This window comes from Coptis chinensis, chromosome 6 (assembly GCF_015680905.1).
Source record: "Coptis chinensis isolate HL-2020 chromosome 6, ASM1568090v1, whole genome shotgun sequence".
NCBI lineage: Eukaryota > Viridiplantae > Streptophyta > Magnoliopsida > Ranunculales > Ranunculaceae > Coptis > Coptis chinensis.
Genome location: NC_141461.1, coordinates 47551801 through 47574252, shown reverse-complemented (window position 1 = coordinate 47574252; position 22452 = coordinate 47551801). Strand labels below are relative to the sequence as shown.

General features: G+C 42.7%; 1 protein-coding gene across 1 annotated transcript; it reads right to left on the bottom strand.

The window, feature by feature from the left end:
• Nucleotides 1–21142: 21142 nt before the first annotated feature.
• LOC147493314 (uncharacterized) lies at nt 21143–21775 on the bottom strand. The gene has a single exon (XM_086567818.1). It carries the CDS (start codon nt 21773–21775, stop codon nt 21143–21145), a length of 633 nt encoding a protein of 210 aa, XP_086423944.1.
• Between the last annotated feature and the right edge of the window lie 677 nt (nt 21776–22452).

Genomic DNA, 22452 nt, shown 5'->3' with positions numbered 1-22452 from the left:
CCGCCCAAAGACAGCGGGGGGGACGAGCCGTTCGTGGATAGAATCAAACATGGGGGCAAATTGAGTTGCCTCATCAGGCTTCACAGCTGCCCAAAGACATTGGAGGGGAAGAGCCCTTCATGGACCACATGTACGAATCAAACATGGGGGCAATCAAGTGCCCCACCAGGCTTTGCAGCCGCCCAAAGACAGCGGGGTTGCTGAAAACTTCACGGAAGGAAAAGTCATTTTGGGAAACAAAGCTGCACTAAACCAGCTTTAAAACTTAACATAAACCTCAAAGTACGATTTGAAATTACACTTCTTAAAGAGTTTTCAATTGCCCAATATAAGATGAGGGAACCAAACAAACGCATTCGATTGAGGACCTGCTGGGCATACCCAGAAATCCAGGCAAAAAACATATACACTAATTCAAATTTCATCAAACACAGTATGTGGATTGCAAAAGTACAAAAATACATAGGCCAAATACATTCAAACAATGTAGAGGCATCACTGTTGTGCTTCTACCACATCTTGCTGAGAGGAAACTTCATCCACATCCACAGTGGAAGCAGGATCACCATCCACAGATATAGGTGAGGTAGCTGCACTGGGAGTGGGTAGGGGTAGCACTGGTGTAGCAGCTTCTATTGGGGAAGTGACCGGTGTGGGAGCTGAGATTTGAGGTTCAAGTACTGGAGCTATAGTAGGAAGAAGACACCCGGCCGCAGTGAGCTCTTCAAGCTGTTGTTTAAGTTCGCAAGCAATCTTCTTCTCCGCTAGACTTCGGAAGCGATCCACGGCATCCTTCACGGCCTGGTCCATAGCAGCCTAGATGGCAAGCTTATCCGCCTCCTTCTGGCTCTCCATTTCGAAAGTAACACCCGCTGCATAATTGCGGTGCTTGTCTTCAGCTTGCTAGAGAGCTCTTTGGGCCTTCACAGCTACGATTCGAAGATCGTTCCGATCCTTCTCTAGTGTGGCATACTTGGATTTCCAGCCGTCTGGCCCCTGGATTTCTTGTTTCTCGATCTCCAGAGATTCTAGGGTGCTGGTGAGGGCGCGCAACACATAGCGGACAACCAGACTCAACTGAAAATAAAACCTGGTTACAAAGGTGTGTAATAAAAAGGATAGAGAAGATAAGAAACAAACCTTTTCCCAGCCATGGTAGATAGATGCTCTATGAGAGGCCAGTGAGCCAAAGTCACCATAGGCTTTGTCCTTGGGAAGATGAGAGCTGAAGAAGAGGGATGCCGCGACGGCAGGGTTCTCCAAGGCCGAGTCCCGAATAGTAATAGCGCGATCTCTAGCCTTGAACTACAGTTGCCACACGTCAGCCGCACTGGAAGATGAGGTCCCCAATGGGCGGGGGTCTTTCCTTTGACGACGCGCGAGACCCATGGGTCGCGCCTATGCAGCAGGTGGTTTAGCAGGGTTTGATGGCGCAGTCCGAGCCTTCTTGGCTGGGGGGCATTTAGCCGCAACTTCGGTGGGCTCATCACTCTCAGAGTCGCTGTCCCATAATTTTAGCTTATTAGGGGCCATGGCAGGGGCAGGAGCAGTAGAAGGCTGATGAGCAAAATTGTCTTCCCAGTCCGCTAAAGCAAAATATGAAGAGGGGGCGGCGGTATCTGGGACAGCTGCATGGGATTGAGCGGCAGATCGTCTGGCAACAGCTTGGGAGTGGTATATTTTGGTGGTATACTTGAAGGACTTGTGGGCCTTTCTCTTAGGGAGCTGGGAGGATTTGGGATGTCTTTCTTTGGGAGGTGGCGGGCGATATAGGGGTCCTTGGTATTTACCAATGTTTTTCAATGAGGGATCGAGAAGAAGAGGGTTACCTTTCTCTGGATTGATGCCGAGAACTTCGCATTAGGCAATTCCCAAATCGCGGAGTCCTTGAAAGATTTCGGAGGATATGCCGGTGTAAATTTGGGATCACGAGTCGAGTCTCCAACCTGAGTCGGAAAAGAAAGACAAATTAAAATCAAGGTTAGAAAGCAGCATCGCGGATCAAAAGATTTTACGTACCACGTTTAAGGAAACTGAGATTCCTCAGAGAAACTTTAGAGGGAAGGTCAGCGGAGATAAAACTACCCGACACATACAAAGGATAATAGTGCCAAACCTTATCAAAAGTGGTGATGTGGAGGACAAAAAACTTTTTCTGTGGACGCGTACAGAAAGACTGGTTCCCTATACTACCAAGTTTGGTGCTCTTTTTTATATAATAGTGAGCTATCAAATCACGGAGTTGGATTTTCGGAGAGTGGGTTTCATTGTAATGATTCGCGGCATAAAGGATACGCCAGAAGTTACCTATGCCTTGGCACAGTGGAATGTTGATAGGTTGCATACCTCGACATCAAGAAGGGTTAGTGGAATGTGTAAGCCAGCCGCTATCTGGCCTACGGTAGCAATAAGGCAACCGGGCCGCGACTTTACTAAATGAGGGAATTGGGTGATGCCAGGCACGTGTTCAAGTACCACGTCAGCCGGGATACCATAAGCAGCTTTAACTGCATCTAAGTTAGGTCTACAGTGGGGGAGGAAGAGTGGTTTTCCTTCCCGACGTAGACGGATCAGCAACAGGGCTGGCAGAGCCCGAGTCTGGGGATTAGATCTAGCCGTAGTCTGACCGCTAGTTTTGGGAGTAGAGGACTCCGACCCAGTGGATCTAGTGGCTAAGGTGCTCCTTGATTTAAACTACGACATGACAGAATAAATAAAGAGATGAACACAACTGAAGCGACAATGGAGAGAACAAAATAAGAAGGAAAAAAGATGGAAAGTAGCGCAAATGACTATAACCAGACAATAATTGACGGGATAGAAAAGAAGGAGACAAACCTGAGATGCAAGGCAGCAAGGGGTAGCAAAGCGAAGTGGAAGAAAGACTTGAACGAAGCTGAAGAGCCCACGGAAATGGAGAACAATAAAGGGAAGTGGAAGAAGCTAGAAGATGAAGTGAGAATAAAATATTGGAGTGGGGGTTTTGAGGGAAGAGAGATGTTTGAGCGGGATTCTAAGAGACAGGGGACAAAGAGGTAATCTCCAGAGAAAAAGGACCAGGAGGAAGGTGATGCGTGGGGCCCAAAAATTGGAAAGACAGGGTCGATACGCATGCGTTTTGAACACGTGTGAATGCTGACGGAGCACGTGCCAAGAGGGGAAATGAGAGAGGAGAGTGGTTCTCGGTTCCGTTGGCTGTCCGCGGACCATATAGGGGCCGCAGAATGCCAACCGAACCGAGAGGGGCATCTGTATATGGCATATCCATGACATGAGAGTTTGGTGGGTCAAGTGGGTCGATGCAATATAGGAGATACAAGACCGGCAGCAGGGGATCTGATCCGCGGTAACCTAACTGCATGGAAACCACCGCGACATGTGGAAAGATAGGGGACACTAGATTGAAAGAGGATCAACGGACCACACGAGGCGGTTAGAGAAAGAAAAAGAGATATAAAGAAAGTGGTGAGAGAAAGAGAAAAAGAAAAAAAGAAAGAGTAATTAAAAGAGTGGAAAAATAAGGGAAGAAGAGGAACTTCATAGGGTGTAATAAGAGTATATACAAACACTCTAACCTAGGCCTCAGAAAAATACTGCCAAGTACAATCGTAGATACTCATGCAAGATGTTCATGAAAATATGCAATGGCTATTACCTACATATTAATCTAATTTTCAAAAATTAAATCCTAATTCAAGTACTACGTGAGATTTCTAGACTAATATCATTAGGGAGAAGGGAACCATACCATTATCACTAAGTGCATAGCATAAACTATATTTTTAATTTTATTTTCTAATTTTTATAAGACAAATAATACGTAATATACAACATAATATGTGCGTAAACATTTACAACATGTTTCTATACCACCCTCAAATACAATCATGCTTTGTCCCCAAAGTATGGAATGAAAATAACAAATAGAGTACCATAGAAACGTACTTGTAAATGGGAGCACCTGAAAAAGAAGGTTAATTTATACTAATATAAAGAAATTAAAACATACACAACTCCTATATGAGTTCCACCCATTATGGGGATAACATGAACTAATAAATAGCACTTGGGACATAAGCGGACTCTAACCGAAATAAAATAATATCATACATTCACAAATCAAGCATGCGCCTATCGTGGTTCCTATCGGATTAGCTTCCGAAATTCTGTGAAATAGTGAATTTTATGAAATTAAGGTACCTAATTATATTATGAATCCCAATAAAATCAACAAAGCCTATGGATTCCATATTTCGATATTTATAAATGCAATTTTATTACGTGAACATACAATGTGCTAAAATTAAATATACCACCCCCAAACAATTTAGGAGAAGGGGGTTCATGAAATAATTCAATAGCACAATTAAATTATATAACTAACTAATTTTTATGATCTATCTAACAAAATAGAAAGGTGTGGGCCCTTCGGGCCCCATTCGGCGGCTACAAATCTTCCTCACAAAATATGACATGGGGAATCCAAGTGATTTAGGGGTTTGTGCAATTTTGTTAAACCAAATCAATATCCATGTGATCTATCTAAAAATCACTCAAAAGTCAACAATTGTGGTTGGGCTTATAAACATTGGGCTAGCCTATAAACTGTTGGGCCTCTAAATTTAACATGGTATTGCATATAGGGCTGGCCCAATTGATGCTATTGGGCTTATGGATAATGACCAATTGGGCTGGAAGAGGAGATAGCACCGAAGGCATGTCGAGTTCATGCTAGATAGTGCCAAAGGCGTGTCGAGTTCATCAGTGCCGTACGGGACGGGCATACCCTAGTTTTTAACATTTTATAAAGAAAAGTGCATAATTTACATCCTAAAAGTGCCTAATTTTTGCAAATGTTTCTATCCCACTCCCAAACAATCGAACGCTTTGTCCTCAAAGTGTAAAGAGATAAAGAAAGAATTTACCATAGAAACGTGGCAAAAATTGGCAGTACCTGTAGTATAAATATTATAAAGAAGATATGATAACATGAAACACAATTAAACTATTATGTACTAACTAACATGGACTCTACTAAAGTAAACATGACAAGCAAAGGGTGGCAAAAAGATTTGAAATGAAATACCAAAATACGCCACCCCCAAACAAAATTTGAAAACTTTTTTAAGTTTGAAAATTTTTGTGGCCTATACTCCATAAAAGTGGTATCTTACAAAAACTTTGGTCTTTTAAAGTTAGATTCCCGAGACTTACTAATACATATATACGTGTCGCTTACCATATATCACCAACTGAAAAAGTTGGGGGTCTTTCCATAAACAACTATCACAGAAAGCACCCAAAAAGAGAATTAAGCACCAAGATGTTGTACGATGCAATAAGCCTTAGTTCCGGTCACTCCTCCTATGGCCACTCAACACATCAAACTATCTACAGACGAAATAGTAGTAGCCTTGCTACAAAATCAGAATCAAATTACGCAACAAACATTTCAAATGATGAAATCTTTGTGTCAAAAGGTTATTGACATGTCTTCTAACCAAAATAATAACCAAGCAGGCGTGCTTCTAGGTCAAGCAGTGCCTAATCTTACATTAACAAACACCACCTTTGAAGTGCATAGTATTCACTGTAATGGTGATATAAACTAATAGGACCTACAGATAGTCACTACCCTTCGTTCAGGTAGAGTAGTTGATAACAAAGTGACTATCCACAATATTTGCTTCTACTAACTTATCTATGCCATTTTTAGTTTCTTCCCCATTGGTGGCATCCTTTTCTGCAAGAACTCCAAAACTATTTTGTGCATGGGCTTTGGAGCTGTGTTTTTGGCCACTAAATCAAGCCCAAAACCTAATTACTTAAGTCCAAAAAGTATTTCTATGTAGGAATTTACTACAACACCCTATTTATCTACTTTTACTACTTTTATTGGGTCAATGCTTGAACCATTAGAAAGCTCTTTCCGAGCTAGTCGTTTAAACATATAATAAGCCCAATTCTGAGGTATGAGTTTAAAGATACGACCTACGAAAGTTCTATTGACTTTTCTGCTATTTTTCTATCCACGTTGACTTTGACTTTTCACCTTTAACTAGGCTTTAAAAAGGTTTTTTCTCCTTGGAACTTGGGCTTTAATCATATAATTTCTCTAGAAAGCAATTTGACTTATTTCTCTTGCAAAAGTGATGTATTTCTTCACATAATTGATTCCAAGACATGAAATACACAAAAACATGTAAATATTACTAACTCTTATTTATTATAAACATAATTAGTCTAAATATAATACTATTAAGGGGTTAAAACTATAGTTTTGGGCTCTTCTCAATAATCAAAGCCAAGAAAAAGATACCATTAAAGAAAGCAATAGAGAGAAAAATGACACCCTTCATGAGGAAAGGGTTTTTGTAGATGCTCAACAGGATGGGGAGACCCAAGTAGAAGCTATGATTGTGGAGGAAAGGCAGATGGGGGTTCATGAGGGACCAGAATAACATGGGCAGATTATGATTTAGGAGGATCCTAATAATCAATGTCAGCTTGTAGTTCACAAAAATTTACAAGAACAAGATATATTTGGTGAACCATAAATGGTTCTACAAATGTTGAACCAAAGGGACAAAAAAAGGAAGCTCAATGTCAAAGTTTGAACTGGGAGTCACCTAAGAATACTAGCTAGGCAGATATGACAGAGGAGGAGATAGAAGCTAGGTCGAAAGAAACACCTCCTTACTGTGGGTACAAGCCTCAGTGGAAATTGCAGGATGTCACACCACCTACCACTAGAGCCAAAGCTGGTGTTGGGAATTCAAAGAAGTGATGAGTCACTTAACATAATAAAGTTACAAAATTTCTCAATGAGGTGCCTATACTGGAACATCAGAGGAATTGGTAACTCTAAGTCGCAGCAGAGGTTGGCTAAGCTAGTATAGAAAGAGAAACTAGACTTCATTGGCATAGTAAAACCCAAGATAAATCCTACTAACATTCCCCATGGTTACCTGCAATCAATGGGAATGAGTACCACGTTTCTTTTTAATCAGAATAACAATAAAGTTCCTAGTCTTTGGTTCATATGGAAAAAGGAACTGCCCTCCCCCTCATTACCTCACTACATAAGCCAACAAATAACAGTGGAACTACAGGGTAACATCATTACAATAGTGCATGCTCATTCATTGTATACTTACAGACGAGCTCGTGGGAGGATCTGGCTATTCTTAATGCACTTAGCAGGCCTTGGCTTGTAGTGGGCAACTTCAATGCTTATCTTAGCATAATAGGGAAAAAAGGGGGCTTGTGATTGAATAACACTGCCATGGAAGATTTCAGAATTGTAGTCTACACTAATTTGCTTATGGAAGCACCTAAAACTGGTTTGACATTTACTTGGTGGAATAAGCAGGTCAGAAAGATAAAAATGTTGGGAAAATTGGATAGAGCTTTTTTCAATGCAGAATGGGCTAACACTCATCTAGGTTGGAATTACAAAGTGGGAGTAAGGCTTTTCTCAGACCACTCACCACTCACTAGTGGTATCAAGAATGTCCCAAGGCCGAAAAATGTTCCATTTTGATTAGATATTTAACTTGTGGGACTCACACCCAGAGTTCTTGAAGGTAGTGGAAGACAGTTGGAATGTACAAATGGATGGAAACTCAATATATGTCCTCAGGCAAAAGCTGAAGATTCTCAAAGGAAAACTCAAGTAGAGTAAGAAAATGGTGTTTGGCAATATAAAGCATAAGTTAGAGGAAGAAACCCGAAAGCTTGAGCAAGTACAACGTCGTTCTGAGTAGGATGGGGATAATGAGAATGTTACTCTGTAACTGGTGGAGCAAGAGTCAGTGGTAGATGAATTGTTGCAGCAGGAGCAAAGCTTCTGGAAACAAAAATCGAAAAATAATTAGGATAATGACATCGATAGAAGCACCAAGTTTTTTTATGCTCTTGTCAATTTGAAAAAAAGCAAGAATATGATTACTAAGCTGAAGAACAATGATGGAATCATGTTGCTAAATCAAGAAGAAATAGGGGATTACATGGTGACTCACTACAAAGAAAAATTCACCAAAGTGATGCAAGAGCAAGATGAGGACTTGATAGGTATGATGCTAGAAGTTATTGAAAAAGAAGATAATAACACTCTTTGCAAAATTCTGGATAAAGAAGAAATTTGGAAATCAATGTTTAGCTTGAACAAGGACAGCTCACCTGGTTCGGATGGGTTCAATGGCTTTTACTTCCAGTATTGTTGGGCAATAGTGGGATTTAATCTGACTCGAGTAGTGTTATATTTCTTCAAGTACTCAAGACTGCCCAAGGGTTTTAACTCCAATTTCTTGGTACTGATACAGAAAGAGGTGAACGCAAAACATCTAAGCAAATATAGGCCCATATACTTATCAAATTCTGCATACAAACTCATCACCATGGTCATGGCTTCAAGGTTGGGTCCAATAGTTGAGAGGGTGATTACACAGGAGCAATATGGCTTCATAGCCCATAGAAATTCACAACAAGCTTTTGCCTTAGCCTCCAAACTAGTCAACGACCTAAGGGTTACTCGATATGGGGGGAGCTTTGGAATAAAGCTTGATATCTCACAAGCCTTTGACACTCTTGATTGGCAGTTTCTATGGGCACTTATGAAAAGGTTTGGATTTGGGAACAGATGGATTCAGTGGATACAAGCAGCCATATAAAGCAACTCAATGTCTATCATGCTCAACGGAGGGCCAATAGGTTTCTTTGAAGCACAGAGAAGGTTGAGGCAGGGGGACCCTCTCTCACCTCTTCTCTTTGGACTTACAGAAGATTGCTTTAGGAGAGGAATCTAACATCTGGTACAGGAGAAAAAGTTGCAGCACATGATTCTAAACTCAAAATACTAGAGTCCATCTCATCTTATGTTTGCCGACGACTTATTTATTTTCTGCAATGCCAATCTAAGTGGCATTAAGAACCTTGTAGAGCTCCTTAACAGGTACTAGGCCACCTCGGGGCAAATGTTTAACAAAGACAAGTGCAAAATTTTCTTGAGCCCTAAGAAGAAAGACAAAGCTTACTGAAGTGCTGGGAATGAATGAAGGTGAGTTACCATAGAGATACCTTGGGCTACCACTCTTTATGGGAAAGCTTACCAAAGCAATGTTGGCTCCACTAGTGGATAAAATTAGGAAAAAAGCTACTGGTTGGGTGGGTCATATGTTATCGTTTCAAGGAAGGGTGGTGTTAGCAAAACATGTTCTAAATAGTATCGCAGTCCACAATATGTCAGTTTATAAATGGCCGCAATCTATTAAAAAGAAGGCGAGAAAATCATTCGCAACTTCATATGGACTGGTGATCTATCGACAAGGAAAGCTACTACAGTTGCCTGGGATAAGACTTGCATGCCATTGGATGAAGGAGGGCAGCGTTAAGAAAGCTAAAGGTCATTAACTTGGCCATGCTCATGAAACTAGCTTGGGCTCTCATGATAAAAGACTCACATTGGACACAGTTAATGAAAGCCAAGTACATAAACAGAGCTGAAAGTTGGTCGGACTACAAAACTTCCACGATATGGTGTGGCATCAAATAGGCAGTAAAAGAGATGGGATCGCACCATGGATGGGTTATTGGAAATGGTAACTCAGTAAACATTTGGAGGGAAAACTGGTCCTTGTCAAAGCCAATATGCGACAATTTCAAGGAAGAAAGGAAATACATTGTCAAGCTCAAAGGCACGCTTCAAACCTGCATACAAGGTAACCAATGGAACTTTATCAACTCCATGAAATAGATCCTAGCACGAGTTGGTATCGATCCTGAGACCCTACAGTAGCCAAAGCCTTTTATCGGAGATAGAAGAATTTAGATTTCATCCCCAACAGGCAAGTTCATAGTGGCTGGAGCTTATGAGGATATCAGAGGTAAAACACAACAGATAGGATGGTCTAAATTTCTTTGGCACTCTCTTGCCTCACCAAAAATAAAAGGCACTGGATGGAAAATACTTCATGGTGCAATGCACACCGACGACAGACTAAGAGAGAAAATGAAAATCAAGCCCCTTTGTTGTGAGGGCGTGGACAATGATTGCCAATTTGTTCAGCGTTGTGTTGGTACCTCAGGAAATAAATGATATACTTCAACAATGCAAGCATTTCAGCTTACTAGTTCTGGATATGTGGAGAGCAGCATGAATCACTTGTCTAGTGTGTATCTAGAAGAACAAAATTCGTGTAATCTTTGATGAGAAAGTGCCGAGCTTTAAGTACATAAGCTAAGAAATCAAAAGAGAGATGGCTAGAACACATGGGAAATCGAAGGGGCACATGAACAATAGTATACAAAACTTGAGGATACTGCATAACCTTCATATAAAGCATAAATTAAGAGCGGTACCAAAGATTTTTGAATGTTTTTGGCTACTGCCACCAGCAAACATCCTCAAGGTAAACACAGATGGATGCTCACTAGGGAACCTAGGAAGATTAGGGTAGGGTAATGTCTTTAGAGATGATCAAGCCAAAGTTTTGGGTGCGGCAGCTAGTGGACTCCATCTAACAACAAACAATATGGCAGAGGAAGCAGTAGTAATGGAAGGGATCAAGAAACCACTCGAGATGGGCTAAACATCTATATGGAGTGAAACAGACTCTAAGGTAGTAGCGAATCCTTTTCATAAGAATATTGTTCACTGGTCAATGAGGGATGAGTGGGAACAGCTAAAGTGAGAAGCTAGATGGATCAATGTCACGTATACATGGAGAGAAACTAACTTTGCTACAAACAACATGTCTAAGTATGGTGCAACACTAGCTGCTGGAACCAAAATTTGGTGAAATGGAGGACGAGACTTTCTAAGGGTGAAGGATCCATATACTACCTACTTGCTTTGTAACTTGAAATTACGATCTTACTTATCTCTTGTAATCAAAATGTAACTCTATTTTATTCATTAATCAATTACCTTTAAGCAAAAAATTAGACGATAATCTCTTGAAGCCATTAGTGAAGAAGAAGCTTTCTCTTTAGTTTGTTGAATTGAATTTCGATTTTAGTTGATTCATTTAGTTGGTTGTTTTACTTATTCGGACTAATGATTTGGTATTTATAAATTTACAAAATTATTTTGTTCTTTCCCCATTGCTTTTACAATTAATAGTTAAATTGTTATTCCAATTCTTATATATATTTGTTACACCTATTTCACAAGGTGAAGTTACATTTGCAATATTTATTTTGCATTATTTATTTGGAGAAAAATATTAATGAAGCGTGGCTTTGAAAGAAAAGTTTGTTTAATAGAAGCAAAGTGCAAAATTTGTAGCATTTGCATTGTATATGGTTTCCTGTACAGCGGCTTGTTTAGAGCAAAGTTGAATCTACAGAAGCTTCTTCAAATCTGAACCCCAATGAATTACCAAAGCCTTAAAACAAGATCATCAAAAGTCAAAGATGGAATTTAAGGAAAAAAAATCTGGTGTAGGACCTTCAACTTCGGAAGGGAGTAAGACGGGTAGAAATCTTCTTTGATACCTTTCTTCATTTTTGTTAGAAAGGGAAGACAAAACGAATGTATTATGTATAAAAGCCAAGATGGATATATGGAAAAAGTCAAAACTATGTTTTATGATAAGGGGAGAAAGAGAATGTTTTTTTTTTATTATTATTATATTCAGTTGAGTTTATACAAATGGAAATAAAGGAAGAGGAGGAGATGAGGAATAAATGTTTGGTTTGTGGAGGGAATGGGAGAAATGTATCCACTGATTTTGGGTTCAATTTGAGAAAAAAATGTGAAAATGATGAAACTACCCCTATCCATTTGTTTTGTTATTTAGAATGTTTTTTTTTTTGCAACAATTAAGCTAAGGTTAGGCAAACCCCCACCTGTATTCCTCCTCAAAATTTTCTTAAGTACATTTGGCCACTTGCATCCCCATTTACAAGACTTTGTGTTACTTCGTCTAATGGGGGCCCCAAATGAATAGTGGAATAGCTATTTTCCTGGTTAAGACTAGCTACGTAATCAGCCACTCTATTAACTTCTCGGAACACATGTGAGAAGTTAATTGTATGAACAAGAATACACAACACTAAGATCCTATGTCTTGGTCTCTCTCTCTCTCTCTCTCTCTCTCTCTCTCTCTTTTTCTTCTTTTTTTTCTCTATTTCCCCCTCCCCTATTTTTCTCTCCTTACTATTCCCTTTCATATCGCCATCACGTCTCTCTCATCCCTTGATCTTTTCCTCATCCTCTGGTCCACCTCCACACACCTGTCCCTTTAGGGTTCCGCAGCCCGACTTTGGTACTCCCCACCCCTTTTCCCTTACGTTGTCTCTTCTTTGACTCTGACCACTCGGTTCTCACATGCTTCTGTACGGCATGACCACTTTTATAGAGCCACGGCCTCGATCCAGTGTTTTGTGTCTCCCCTTTCTTATACTACTTTGAGTCAGTAGAGATGCCACCTCAGTATTCCAAAAAGGGGTTGATACAGATGCCCCCTCTCGCTCTGCGGATCCGAACGGATTCGTGGGTCGAGACTCCTTAGCTGTCAGACTACCGAGCTATCTTGTCACCCATCAATCATTCGAATCTTTCGGACAATCATGCTACCCATTGTCTTGACCTCCGGGCCCTTGCCACGCGTCCCTAGGCATCTGCCTTGTGGCGCACGCCCCACTAGCCATGTCTCCTCGATTCTCGCAATGCCACACATTTACTCTTGACTGGCTCTCTTTGTCACCTGCGCCCCCCTCATTTATTACGCATTCCTTCCTTTTCCCGACTCTTCACTTTTCATCTTGCCTACTGCCTTCTCAACTTTCCTCACACCATTTTTCTTTTGCTTACCTCCTTGCAAGCTCCTTTCCTCTGTCCTACCCACTCTGGTGAAGCTTCTCTTGCATCTCACTTCCGCTCCACACGACGATCGCCCTCTCTGTTCAGGTTTGCGTCCGTATCCCTTACTCTCCTTTTCTTTCTAGCGTAAGTTAGCTGGTCATTTTTTGGTTTCTTGTTCTTTTGTTACCCTTTCTTTTCTTCTGTTGTTCATTCATCACTCTTACCCCCCATCTGGTCTTGTTCATCGCACCCTAGTCCCATGTCAGGCTCTAAGTCTGGTGGCTCCTCCGCTACCAGATCGACTAGATCTGTGTCCCCGACCTCCTGATCATCTAGCTCCACAGTAGAGTCTGGATCTTCCGGTCCCTCCACAAACCTCCCTAAATCTCTTTCCACTGAGTCGACCCGTGGGGCCTCTGCCCCATCCACCTTCGGTAGATCTTCCGCGCTACCTTCTTCTTTATCTCACTACCGCAGACCCAACCTGGCCACTGTAAAGGCTGCCTACGATATCCCTGAGGATGTGGTCTTAGAACATGTGCTCGGGGTCACTCATTTTCCCCATCTAGTACCGCCGCGGCCGAGGTTTTTGGTAGCAACCGTGGGGCAAATAGCGGCTGGACTCTGCTTCCCCTTGTCCCTGTTAGATGTTGAAGTTTGCAACCACTTTAACATTCCGCCGTGTCAAGGCATTGGCAACTTTTGGCTAATTATGTACGCTGCCAACTATTACATTACCACAAATACCCCGTGGATTTCCCTTCAGGACATCATTTCCACTATTTTATCAAGAAAAGCACCAAGGTTGGGAGCGTGGGGTATCAATCCTTCTGCGTGCATCCGCAGAAGAAGTCGTTTGTTATCTGCATCACCTCCTCCGACAAGGTTTGGCACCACTATCCCCTCCATGTGTCTGGGAACTTCCTTTCCACTGCTCTTCCCCCTGAATTGTCCCTGAGGCACTCCCATTTTATCCGCTGCGGTGAGTTTAGTCGATTGCTTTGTTTGTTTCATATATGATTATCTCGACATGTTTTTTCCTCTGCTTTTCAGGTTGGAACCCAGATTCCCACTCCCAGATATACACTGGTGTTTCCTCTGCGATTTTCACCAGACTCTGCGGCCTTTGGGCCAGCCAGTGCGACATCCTCGGCATTGACCCCGACAAAGGGAGTCCACTCCTCCAAGACCCATCCCTTAAAGACATTGGCAAATACCGTGGCCCTCTATACCTTCTGCCCCCACCCAAAGAGAGGAAACCCAAACCATCTCCCCCCAAGAAACGGAAGGCGAAACCCCCAATCCATCAGTCCTTTGGGTATACCACAAAAATCTCCCACAGCTAAGCTCTCGCCCGGACGGCCGCAACCTCTCAGACTCGTAAGCCCTCCATTGGTTCTTTCTTTCTCAATCCCCACGCATAAATCCCGTGTCTTATTCTTCCATAGGTGACTGGGACGATGATTTTGCCTCCCCTGCAGGCATCTCTGACAATATGGATGTTACCAAACTCAAGCTTTGGGACAGCGATTCTGATGGTGATGCGCCCAACAATGCCACTGCCAAGGGCCCTCCGATCAAGAACTCCAAGACTGCTGCCCCCACTGCCCCTGCTCCTTCCTCTCGACCCTCATCACCGCGGTCCTCTTCCCGCCGTATTGGTAAAGAGGCGGTCCACATTGGTCCCCTGCCTGAAAGGCCCTTAGAAATCTGGCATCCTCAATTCAAGGCCAGAGACCGCGACGTCACCACTCGTGACTCTGCTCTAGATAATCCAGCAGTTATGGCGTCTCTCTTCTTTAGTTCCCACCTCCTTAGGGATCAAGTGTATGGGGATTCTGGCTCCTTCGCTTCCCACCGAGTGGCGATCTACACTGGCTGGGAACAGGTATGCCTCGCATCCCTCTTTTTTTCTTCTTTATTGCTTACTATTCTCTAACTGGGTCTATACCTTCAGCTAAGCCTGTATGTGGGTTATGTGATTCGCGGTTTTACCAATACCCTTGACGCATTTGAATCTATGAAGGCTGAGATTCACGCCCACTGGGTGGAAAGCGAAATGCGCCCAACTGGAGAAGGAAAGGGATGACGCCCGTCTCATTGCCCTCAAACATCACAAGGAGCTCCAGCGCTCCAAGGAAACCTACAAGGACTATGTGGCAAGCATCGCCTCTCAGCTAGAGAGTCAGAGGGAAGCCGACAGGGCCGCCGCTCAGGCTGACTTGGAATAGTCAGTGAAAGGTGTTGTTGAACACTTCAAGGTCCTGGCTGCTAAGAAGATAGCTCGTGAACTGAATCAACAGCTGGAAGCTCTTACTGCTGCTGGGCGTCTTCTCCCCGACTCATCTCTTGCTTTGATTCCCCCTGAATCCGCGACCATCACGCCTGCTCCTGAGACGAAAGTTGTTTCCATTCTTGGGGTGTCCTCCTCTCCCATTGACGTGGATGAATCCACCAATGCGATAGAGGAGGGTGGCCTGCGAGCAGATGCCTCGGACAATCAGAAATGACGTGCACTTAGGTTTCTCTTTGTCAGTTGGCTTAGCTTGTTACACCGTTTAGATATGATATTTGATGTTTCAACTTTTTGTTTCAACCCCTAGGTCTGGATTTCTGGGTAGTCCCAGCAGACCGCAGTGTGTCTCCCTTTCTGGTTTAACTCATGTTTTGTGAAACTCATTGTAATCCATGTGTTCATCTTTTGTAATGTGTTACCATCCCTCCCTATTTAGTTATTCCTTTGTTTCATCATGGCGTTCACCCCTTTTCAATTTGATTTGGTGATGTAGGGGGCCGCTGCGTATGCTCGGGCCACTCAGCTTGCCCCCAAGTCGCCTAAAGAGATGATGAGGGCCGCTGAGTACACCCGATCCTCTTAGCGTGCCCCCAAGTTGGCCATGGAGATGTTGAGGTCCACTGAGTGTGCCCAGGCCACTTAGTTTGCCCCTAAGTTGCCCAAGGAGATGTTGAGGGCCGCTGAGTATGCCCGGGCCACTCAGCATGCCCCAAGTTGGCCGTGGAGATGTTGAGGGCCGCTGAGTATGGCCTGGCCACTCAGCTTGCCCCCAAGTTGACTAAGGAGATGTTGAGGGCCGATGAGTATGCCCGGGCCACTCAGCGTCCCCCCAAGTTGGCCATGGAGATGTTGAGGGCCGCTGAGTACGCCCGAGCCACTCAGCTTGCCCCCAAGTTGACTAAGGAGATGTTGAGGGCCGCTAAGTATGTCCGGGCCACTCAGCGTGCCCCCAGGTTAGCTGTGGAGATGTTGAGGACTGCTGAGTATGCCCGGGCCACTCAGCTTGCCCCCAAGTTGACTAAGGAGTCAGCATTGATGTCGGAACCATTTTCCGCTGCTCCTAGCCTAACGCACACATGAGCAGACGCACATTCATTAGATGGAAAAATTGGCTATTGTTTTCATTAACATAGTAGCTAATTGAAATTAACATTACAAGGCTTCAATAAAGCAAATACAATTTTCTTTAATTAAAATCACCCATAGCAAAAGTTACTCATGGAATTTCTTCAATATCCTGATGTTCCACGGCCGCTTGATGTTCTCCCCTTGGGGTGTCTATAGCCTGTAGGTCCCAGAGATCCTTGCCTCTACCACAGTGTAGGGTCCCTCTCAGTTGGGTCCCAACTTCCCGTCTGTCTCTTCCTTGGTGGCTGGGGTTACCCTCCGAAATACCCGATCTCCAACATGAAATGTCTACATCTTCACTCGCTTGTTATACTGTCTCTGCAACCTGTGGTGATACTCTTCCAATCTGATGCGTGCAGTGTCTCTCCTCTCCTCTGTGAGGTTCAATTCCTCGGTCAGTATTCTCTTATTAACCCTTGCCTCCACTGCCTTGGTTCTAGTCGTCGGAGCCATAATGTCACACCCCGAATTTCGACAGAATTCGGAAAAAACATTATTTTTTCCCGACTCTTCGATCTCCAAGGTGTGACGCACTCTCCACCTCCAAAAACCCATAAACAGTTTAAATGTGCGGATAATTAAAAACCAATAAGAATTTCAATTTAAGCAAAAGTCCTCTTCATTACAAAAATTTACAAATGAAAACACAAATAACCTTGCCTCAACTAAAAATCTATATCACCTCAAAGGAAAACAAAACATATCCTGAGGTGCAACGCTAACGCAAATAACCTTCTTCAACACTCAACCTGTCAAGACTTATCAACTATGTTCATTTAATGAACACACCCGATAAGCAAACATGCAAATCGGGTCAGCATTATAAAAATGCTGGTGTGAGTAGCTCTAAAATACAACATATACTTATACCAATATATACACAATCCATACGGCAGTTAGTTCATCCACCGAGGAGCCTTAACTTTCAACGACTAATACAACATCCTTACGTACAATAATTAAGGCAGGTAGTTCCTCCACTAAGGCGCCTTAACTTCCCACTAACCACACAACAAACTATACGCATAATAAATAAGGCATGTAGTTCCTCCATCGAGGCGCCTTAGGTTCGAACTAAACAAATAACCAACCAAACATATTATATACGTACCGCATTTCATGCTCAATTACAGAGTGGGTCGTCTCTGCACGAGTAATTAGTTTGACCCGCCCTTCTGCAAACTATATACAATCATCTATCTAAAGATATATCATTAAACAACATATTACCATAATTATATTAATTAAGGCTTTCTTTGTGTGTCCCTAAAATCACGTCGTATCTATGTCTTACCTAGTTTCCCTAGCTACCACAATTGCTTCTCAACGCCGAATATGTATATCCACATGCCTCCCCTTACATAATGAACCACTCTGTGCGTAACTACCCTGAGCGGGATGCCGCACACCAGGTAACCCTCACACGGAAGCCATTATGTAAGTACTGCCACTATTCGGCATAAAATATCGCGCGTCTCGTTCTATTTTGCGAATGGAATAATCAAGCCACTATTCGGCTACGATTGCCCAACACATGGGTCAATCAACATCTCATATATATACACCCTATTCAAGGGCCAATCATATCACATACGCCCACACAGGGCAAATCATATGAGTTGTGGTAGCTAGGTTCTAGGATTTTCGTTACGTAATTTATTCAGGTGTCATATATTTATATCTCAGAATAATTCTTATTCTATCTCATGCCAGTATACTTAACTATACTGAAACTCAACGTTTCTCGTTATAATGCAATCCACATTATCACGTGCCAATACTATTCATTGCACGATATCCAAGTATCTCTATATCAAATCTCAAAATTTATTATTTTACGTGCCAATAATATATTGGACTACACCATATGGAATATCTCAAGCCTTCTTACATACTATAATTCATTTCAGTAGCAACTCATAATAGCAATCAATCATGTAACGTATTCATTCCCTAAATTTATGTGAACTCAATTCACCTTCAAAGGCACGCATTATTTCCATTTGTGCACAATATAAGTAGTATATAAATAATCAAAATATAAGACCATTCCACCAAATATCAAAATGAAACAACTTTAAAAGAAGGAACAACTCAAGTCCAAATATCATGCATAATTATTCGAGTCCAAATCACAAGTCAAGTCAAACTTATCAACCGTCAAAAAGCCTAAAACTAAAGTCCATGAATCTAAGTCTGTATGTAACTTAATACTCAGAAAAACATATATATCTAAGTCTTATTATCCGAATTCCCTTTTTGTTACGTGCCAATATTTATATGTTTTACACACTACTTACATCAAATCTTAATTAGATAATGACAAACAAAGTTATACAATTTTTGACAATATTTTATTACTATATTTGTCCATATTCTTAAATATGTGAAAATCTAGAAAAAGTCAACATTCCACAGTCAACGGTCAAAGTCAACGGTCAAAATCAAAGTCAATAGGTCATGGTCAAAATCAACACATCATGGTCAAAGTCAAACTATCATTGTCAAAGTCAAACTGTCGTTTCTATGTTCAATAGGTTCATGGTCATAGCCATGGTTCATGGCTAAGGTCAAGGTGCATGGCTCATAGGCTCATGACTAAGGAAACGGTTCGGACCTAACTAGCCGAGCCCAAACCCCAAACCTTAGAACCCAAAAGTCTACATGTTGAACCATTTGAATCTCTATTAACTCTTATGGACTGGCCCCGAACAATATTAGAAACTGGCCCAAAAACTTTAAACTGAACTGGTCCACAAATTAAAACAAAACCGGGCCCAATCAAAAATAGAAATTTCGGCCCAACAACTAATAAGCTAAGGCCCAAAAACCGAAATCGGCCTAAGGCCCAGTCGGTCATCTTCTCCCTCCAGCAGCCACCAAATCGGCCACCACCAGCCACCACTAATCTCCACTCGTCTAAACCAAATCGAAAATACTCAGGGGAAAAACCCCCACTACTTTAACAAAAGCGAAATCCCTAACTCCTTCAATAAATACTCTTCCTCAAATCTAGATCTGAACCGTCCGCCATTAATGGCTTATTCAAGCTTTCAACAGCCCCCCCTCCACTCTACAACACTTAATCAAACATCCACAACCAACAATTCATCAAACCAACAAATACCAAACAAGCAAAACTACAAAAGTTCCAACCACAGTATGACAGGGGACGCCATTAACGATTTCTCCAAGCTTCACTGCCCCTACATCACTCAATCACCCAAAACCAAACATCAACCCAACGTCATTCAATCCTAACCTCATCAGTAAATAAGGGTTCACTACCCCAACAGAGTTCAAAATAAACATAGAGGACGATTTCTTGCAATTGGGCTTTATCTGCCATTAACACCCATAAAGCTTTGACAGTTCAAAATAAAACCATCCACACCACCTCATTATCCCAGTTCGACAGTATAAAAGAGAGGGTGATGGTTTGGGGCTCGTGCCTTATGAACCATCACTTAAGAGTTTCAACAGTTTAACACTCCAACATAATTTACCAAATACAACAAAACACCAAATAAAAATAGGAAATTGAGCAGTAATAACAGACAGAAACCTTAGACAGAGAAAAAATGTCCGTATATACCGATACACGAAAAACCATAGATTTAGTGAAATAGCAAAAATAACTACTCACCTGTATTAAAACTCAACTCGACGAAACCCTCGTCGTCCGAATCGTCGCACTCCAACGCTCTAGAAATCCCGCTTCTATCTCTGCCTCCATTTTTATTATTTTATTCTCCAAAAACCCTATTCTCTATAACAATGTGATTATATACTTGGGTTGGAAACCCAAGTCCAATACAGACTCGGGCCCAGAAACCAGGCCCACGTATCCCAAATCCAATCCAGCTGACTTTTAAATAAATTAATAACTACATACGTATTTTAAAAATACGGGTGTTACACATCATTTCCACTGGGATCACTGCCTCCACTCCGTAGGCCATTACGAAAGGGGATTCTCCTGTACATGTCCGCTGTGTAGTGCGATACCCCCACAGAACATGATTTAATTCATCTGCCCAGCACCCCTTGTGCTCCTCCAGCTTTTTCATTAAATTATCCATGATGACTTTGTTGGAAGACTCTGCCTGTCCATTCCACTCAGGATTGTACGGGGCTGAAAACCCTTGCTTCACTTTGTAGGCATGGAAGAAGTCTTTCACTTTTCCCCCGTGAACTAAGTACCACTGTCCGCAATGATGGTGTGTGGTAGCCCAAACTGGCATATGATATTCTCCCACAAAAACTTTCTCACTTGTTCCTTTTTCACCTGTTACAAGGCCACACCCTCAACCCATTTCGTAAAATAGTCTATTGCGGCTAGCATAAACCTCCTTTTGCCACTAGCCATTGGAAGGGGCCCGACAACATCCAATGCCCACATAGCGAATGGCCACGGGCTAAAGACCTTGTGCAATGGTTCTGCATGTGAATGAATCAGCGGCACAGAGGTCTGACATTTCTGGCACCTCTTGGCATACTCAGTTGCATCTCTATTCATGTGGGGCCAGAAGTACCCTTGAGATAGCAACCGGTGGGATGTCGCCCTTCTTGCCGAGTGGCTTCCACAATCCCCCTCGGGAACCTCTCCTAACACCTCTTGAGCTTTCTGCGGCCCCAAGCATCTCAAAAATGGCCCGCTGATGCTCCACCAATATAACAATCCATCTGACAGAATGTATCTCCTTGACCTCTGTTCCATTCTCCTTCTCTCACCTTTGTCCCCTATATCTATCCCCGATAAGTAACTCTTGATGGGTTCCATCTATCCATGTTCTTACTCAGTAGTATTGCGGCCACGTACACCAAGGTGTCGAAGTGTCTATTCTCCCCCCTGCCTAGATGAGCAAAACTGATCTTCTCGAATTTTCCTGCCTTTTTCTGCACCACCTCTAGGTAATTGGCCTGGCCATCCGGGGGCACCGCATCGCAAATCCTCCATTAACTTGACATATTACCAAATTAAAATAAGAATACACTGTCAGTTTGCGCACACCCAAATCCTTGGCCAAATCCATCCCTGCTATCACTGCCTCATACTCAGACTCGTTGTTCGAAGCCACGAAACCCAGTTTCATTGCCAACTCTAGGCGAGTATTCTCGGGAGTGACCAGCACCACTCCAATTCCGTTCCCAGTATCTGTAGCTGATCTATCCGCGAACACCCTCCAGCTATTCCACATGTCCCACAGATCCAAGGGGTCATAATTTTTTTCCATCTCCTGTTCCATGACCATCTCTTCCCCCCAGGTGGGGTCTTTGATAGGAAACTCGGCCAGGAATTCCACCATTGCTTCGGCCTTCTCTGCGGTTCTGCCTTGGTACTCGATCTTATAAGAGCTGAGCAGCACGGCCCACTTCAACATTCTTCCCGATTTCTCGGCCTTCAATGCCTGCTTGAGTGGCAAGTTAGTCACTACCGCCACAGAATGAGCATCAAAGTATGGTTTCGACTTTAGTGCTGAGAAGACCAGGGCCAGGGCATACTTTTCAATCCTACTGTACCTCGTTTCGGCGTCCAACATTGTTTTTCTTTGGAAGTACACCGGCCTCTCTGCCTTTCCTACTATCCTTATCAGTACTGAACCAATCGCACACTCAGACACCCCCAGGTATAAGTACAGCTTCTCCCCCTGTCCTGGCCGCGACAGGATCGGGGCCTTGCCAAAATATTCTTTCAATTCTTGGAACGCCCTTTCACATGCCTCGGTCCACTAAAAGTCACTCGTCTTTCTTAACAGTAGGTACAAGGGCCGACACTTGTCCGATGACTTGGATATAAATCTATTAAGTGCCGCGACCCTACCCGCCAACCTCTGAACTTCCTTCACATTCTGCAGGGACAACTTCTCTAGTAAAGCCCTAATCTTATCTGGGTTCGCTTCTATACCGTGGTATGTGACTATATACCCCATGAACTTTCTGGATGCGACCCCAAATGTGCACTTCTCTGGGTTCAACATCAGCTTGTGTCTTTGCATTATGGCGAATGTCTCTTACAGCCCCTCCAAATGCTCCTCTTCAATCATACTCTTCTCTACCATGTCATCTATATAGATCTCCATCTTTTTTCTGATTTTAGCCTCCACCATCTTCTCCCCCACTCTCTGAAATGTTGCCCCCGCAATCTTCAAACCAAAAGGCATTCTGGTGTAGCAGTATGTTCCTCCTTCCACTATAAATGTTGTCTTCTCTTAGTCCA

Bases quoted from the DNA above. Each gene is read 5' to 3' on its own strand.
- LOC147493314 (XM_086567818.1), bottom strand. From the start codon at position 21,775: ATGTTGGACGCCGAAACGAGGTACAGTAGGATTGAAAAGTATGCCCTG.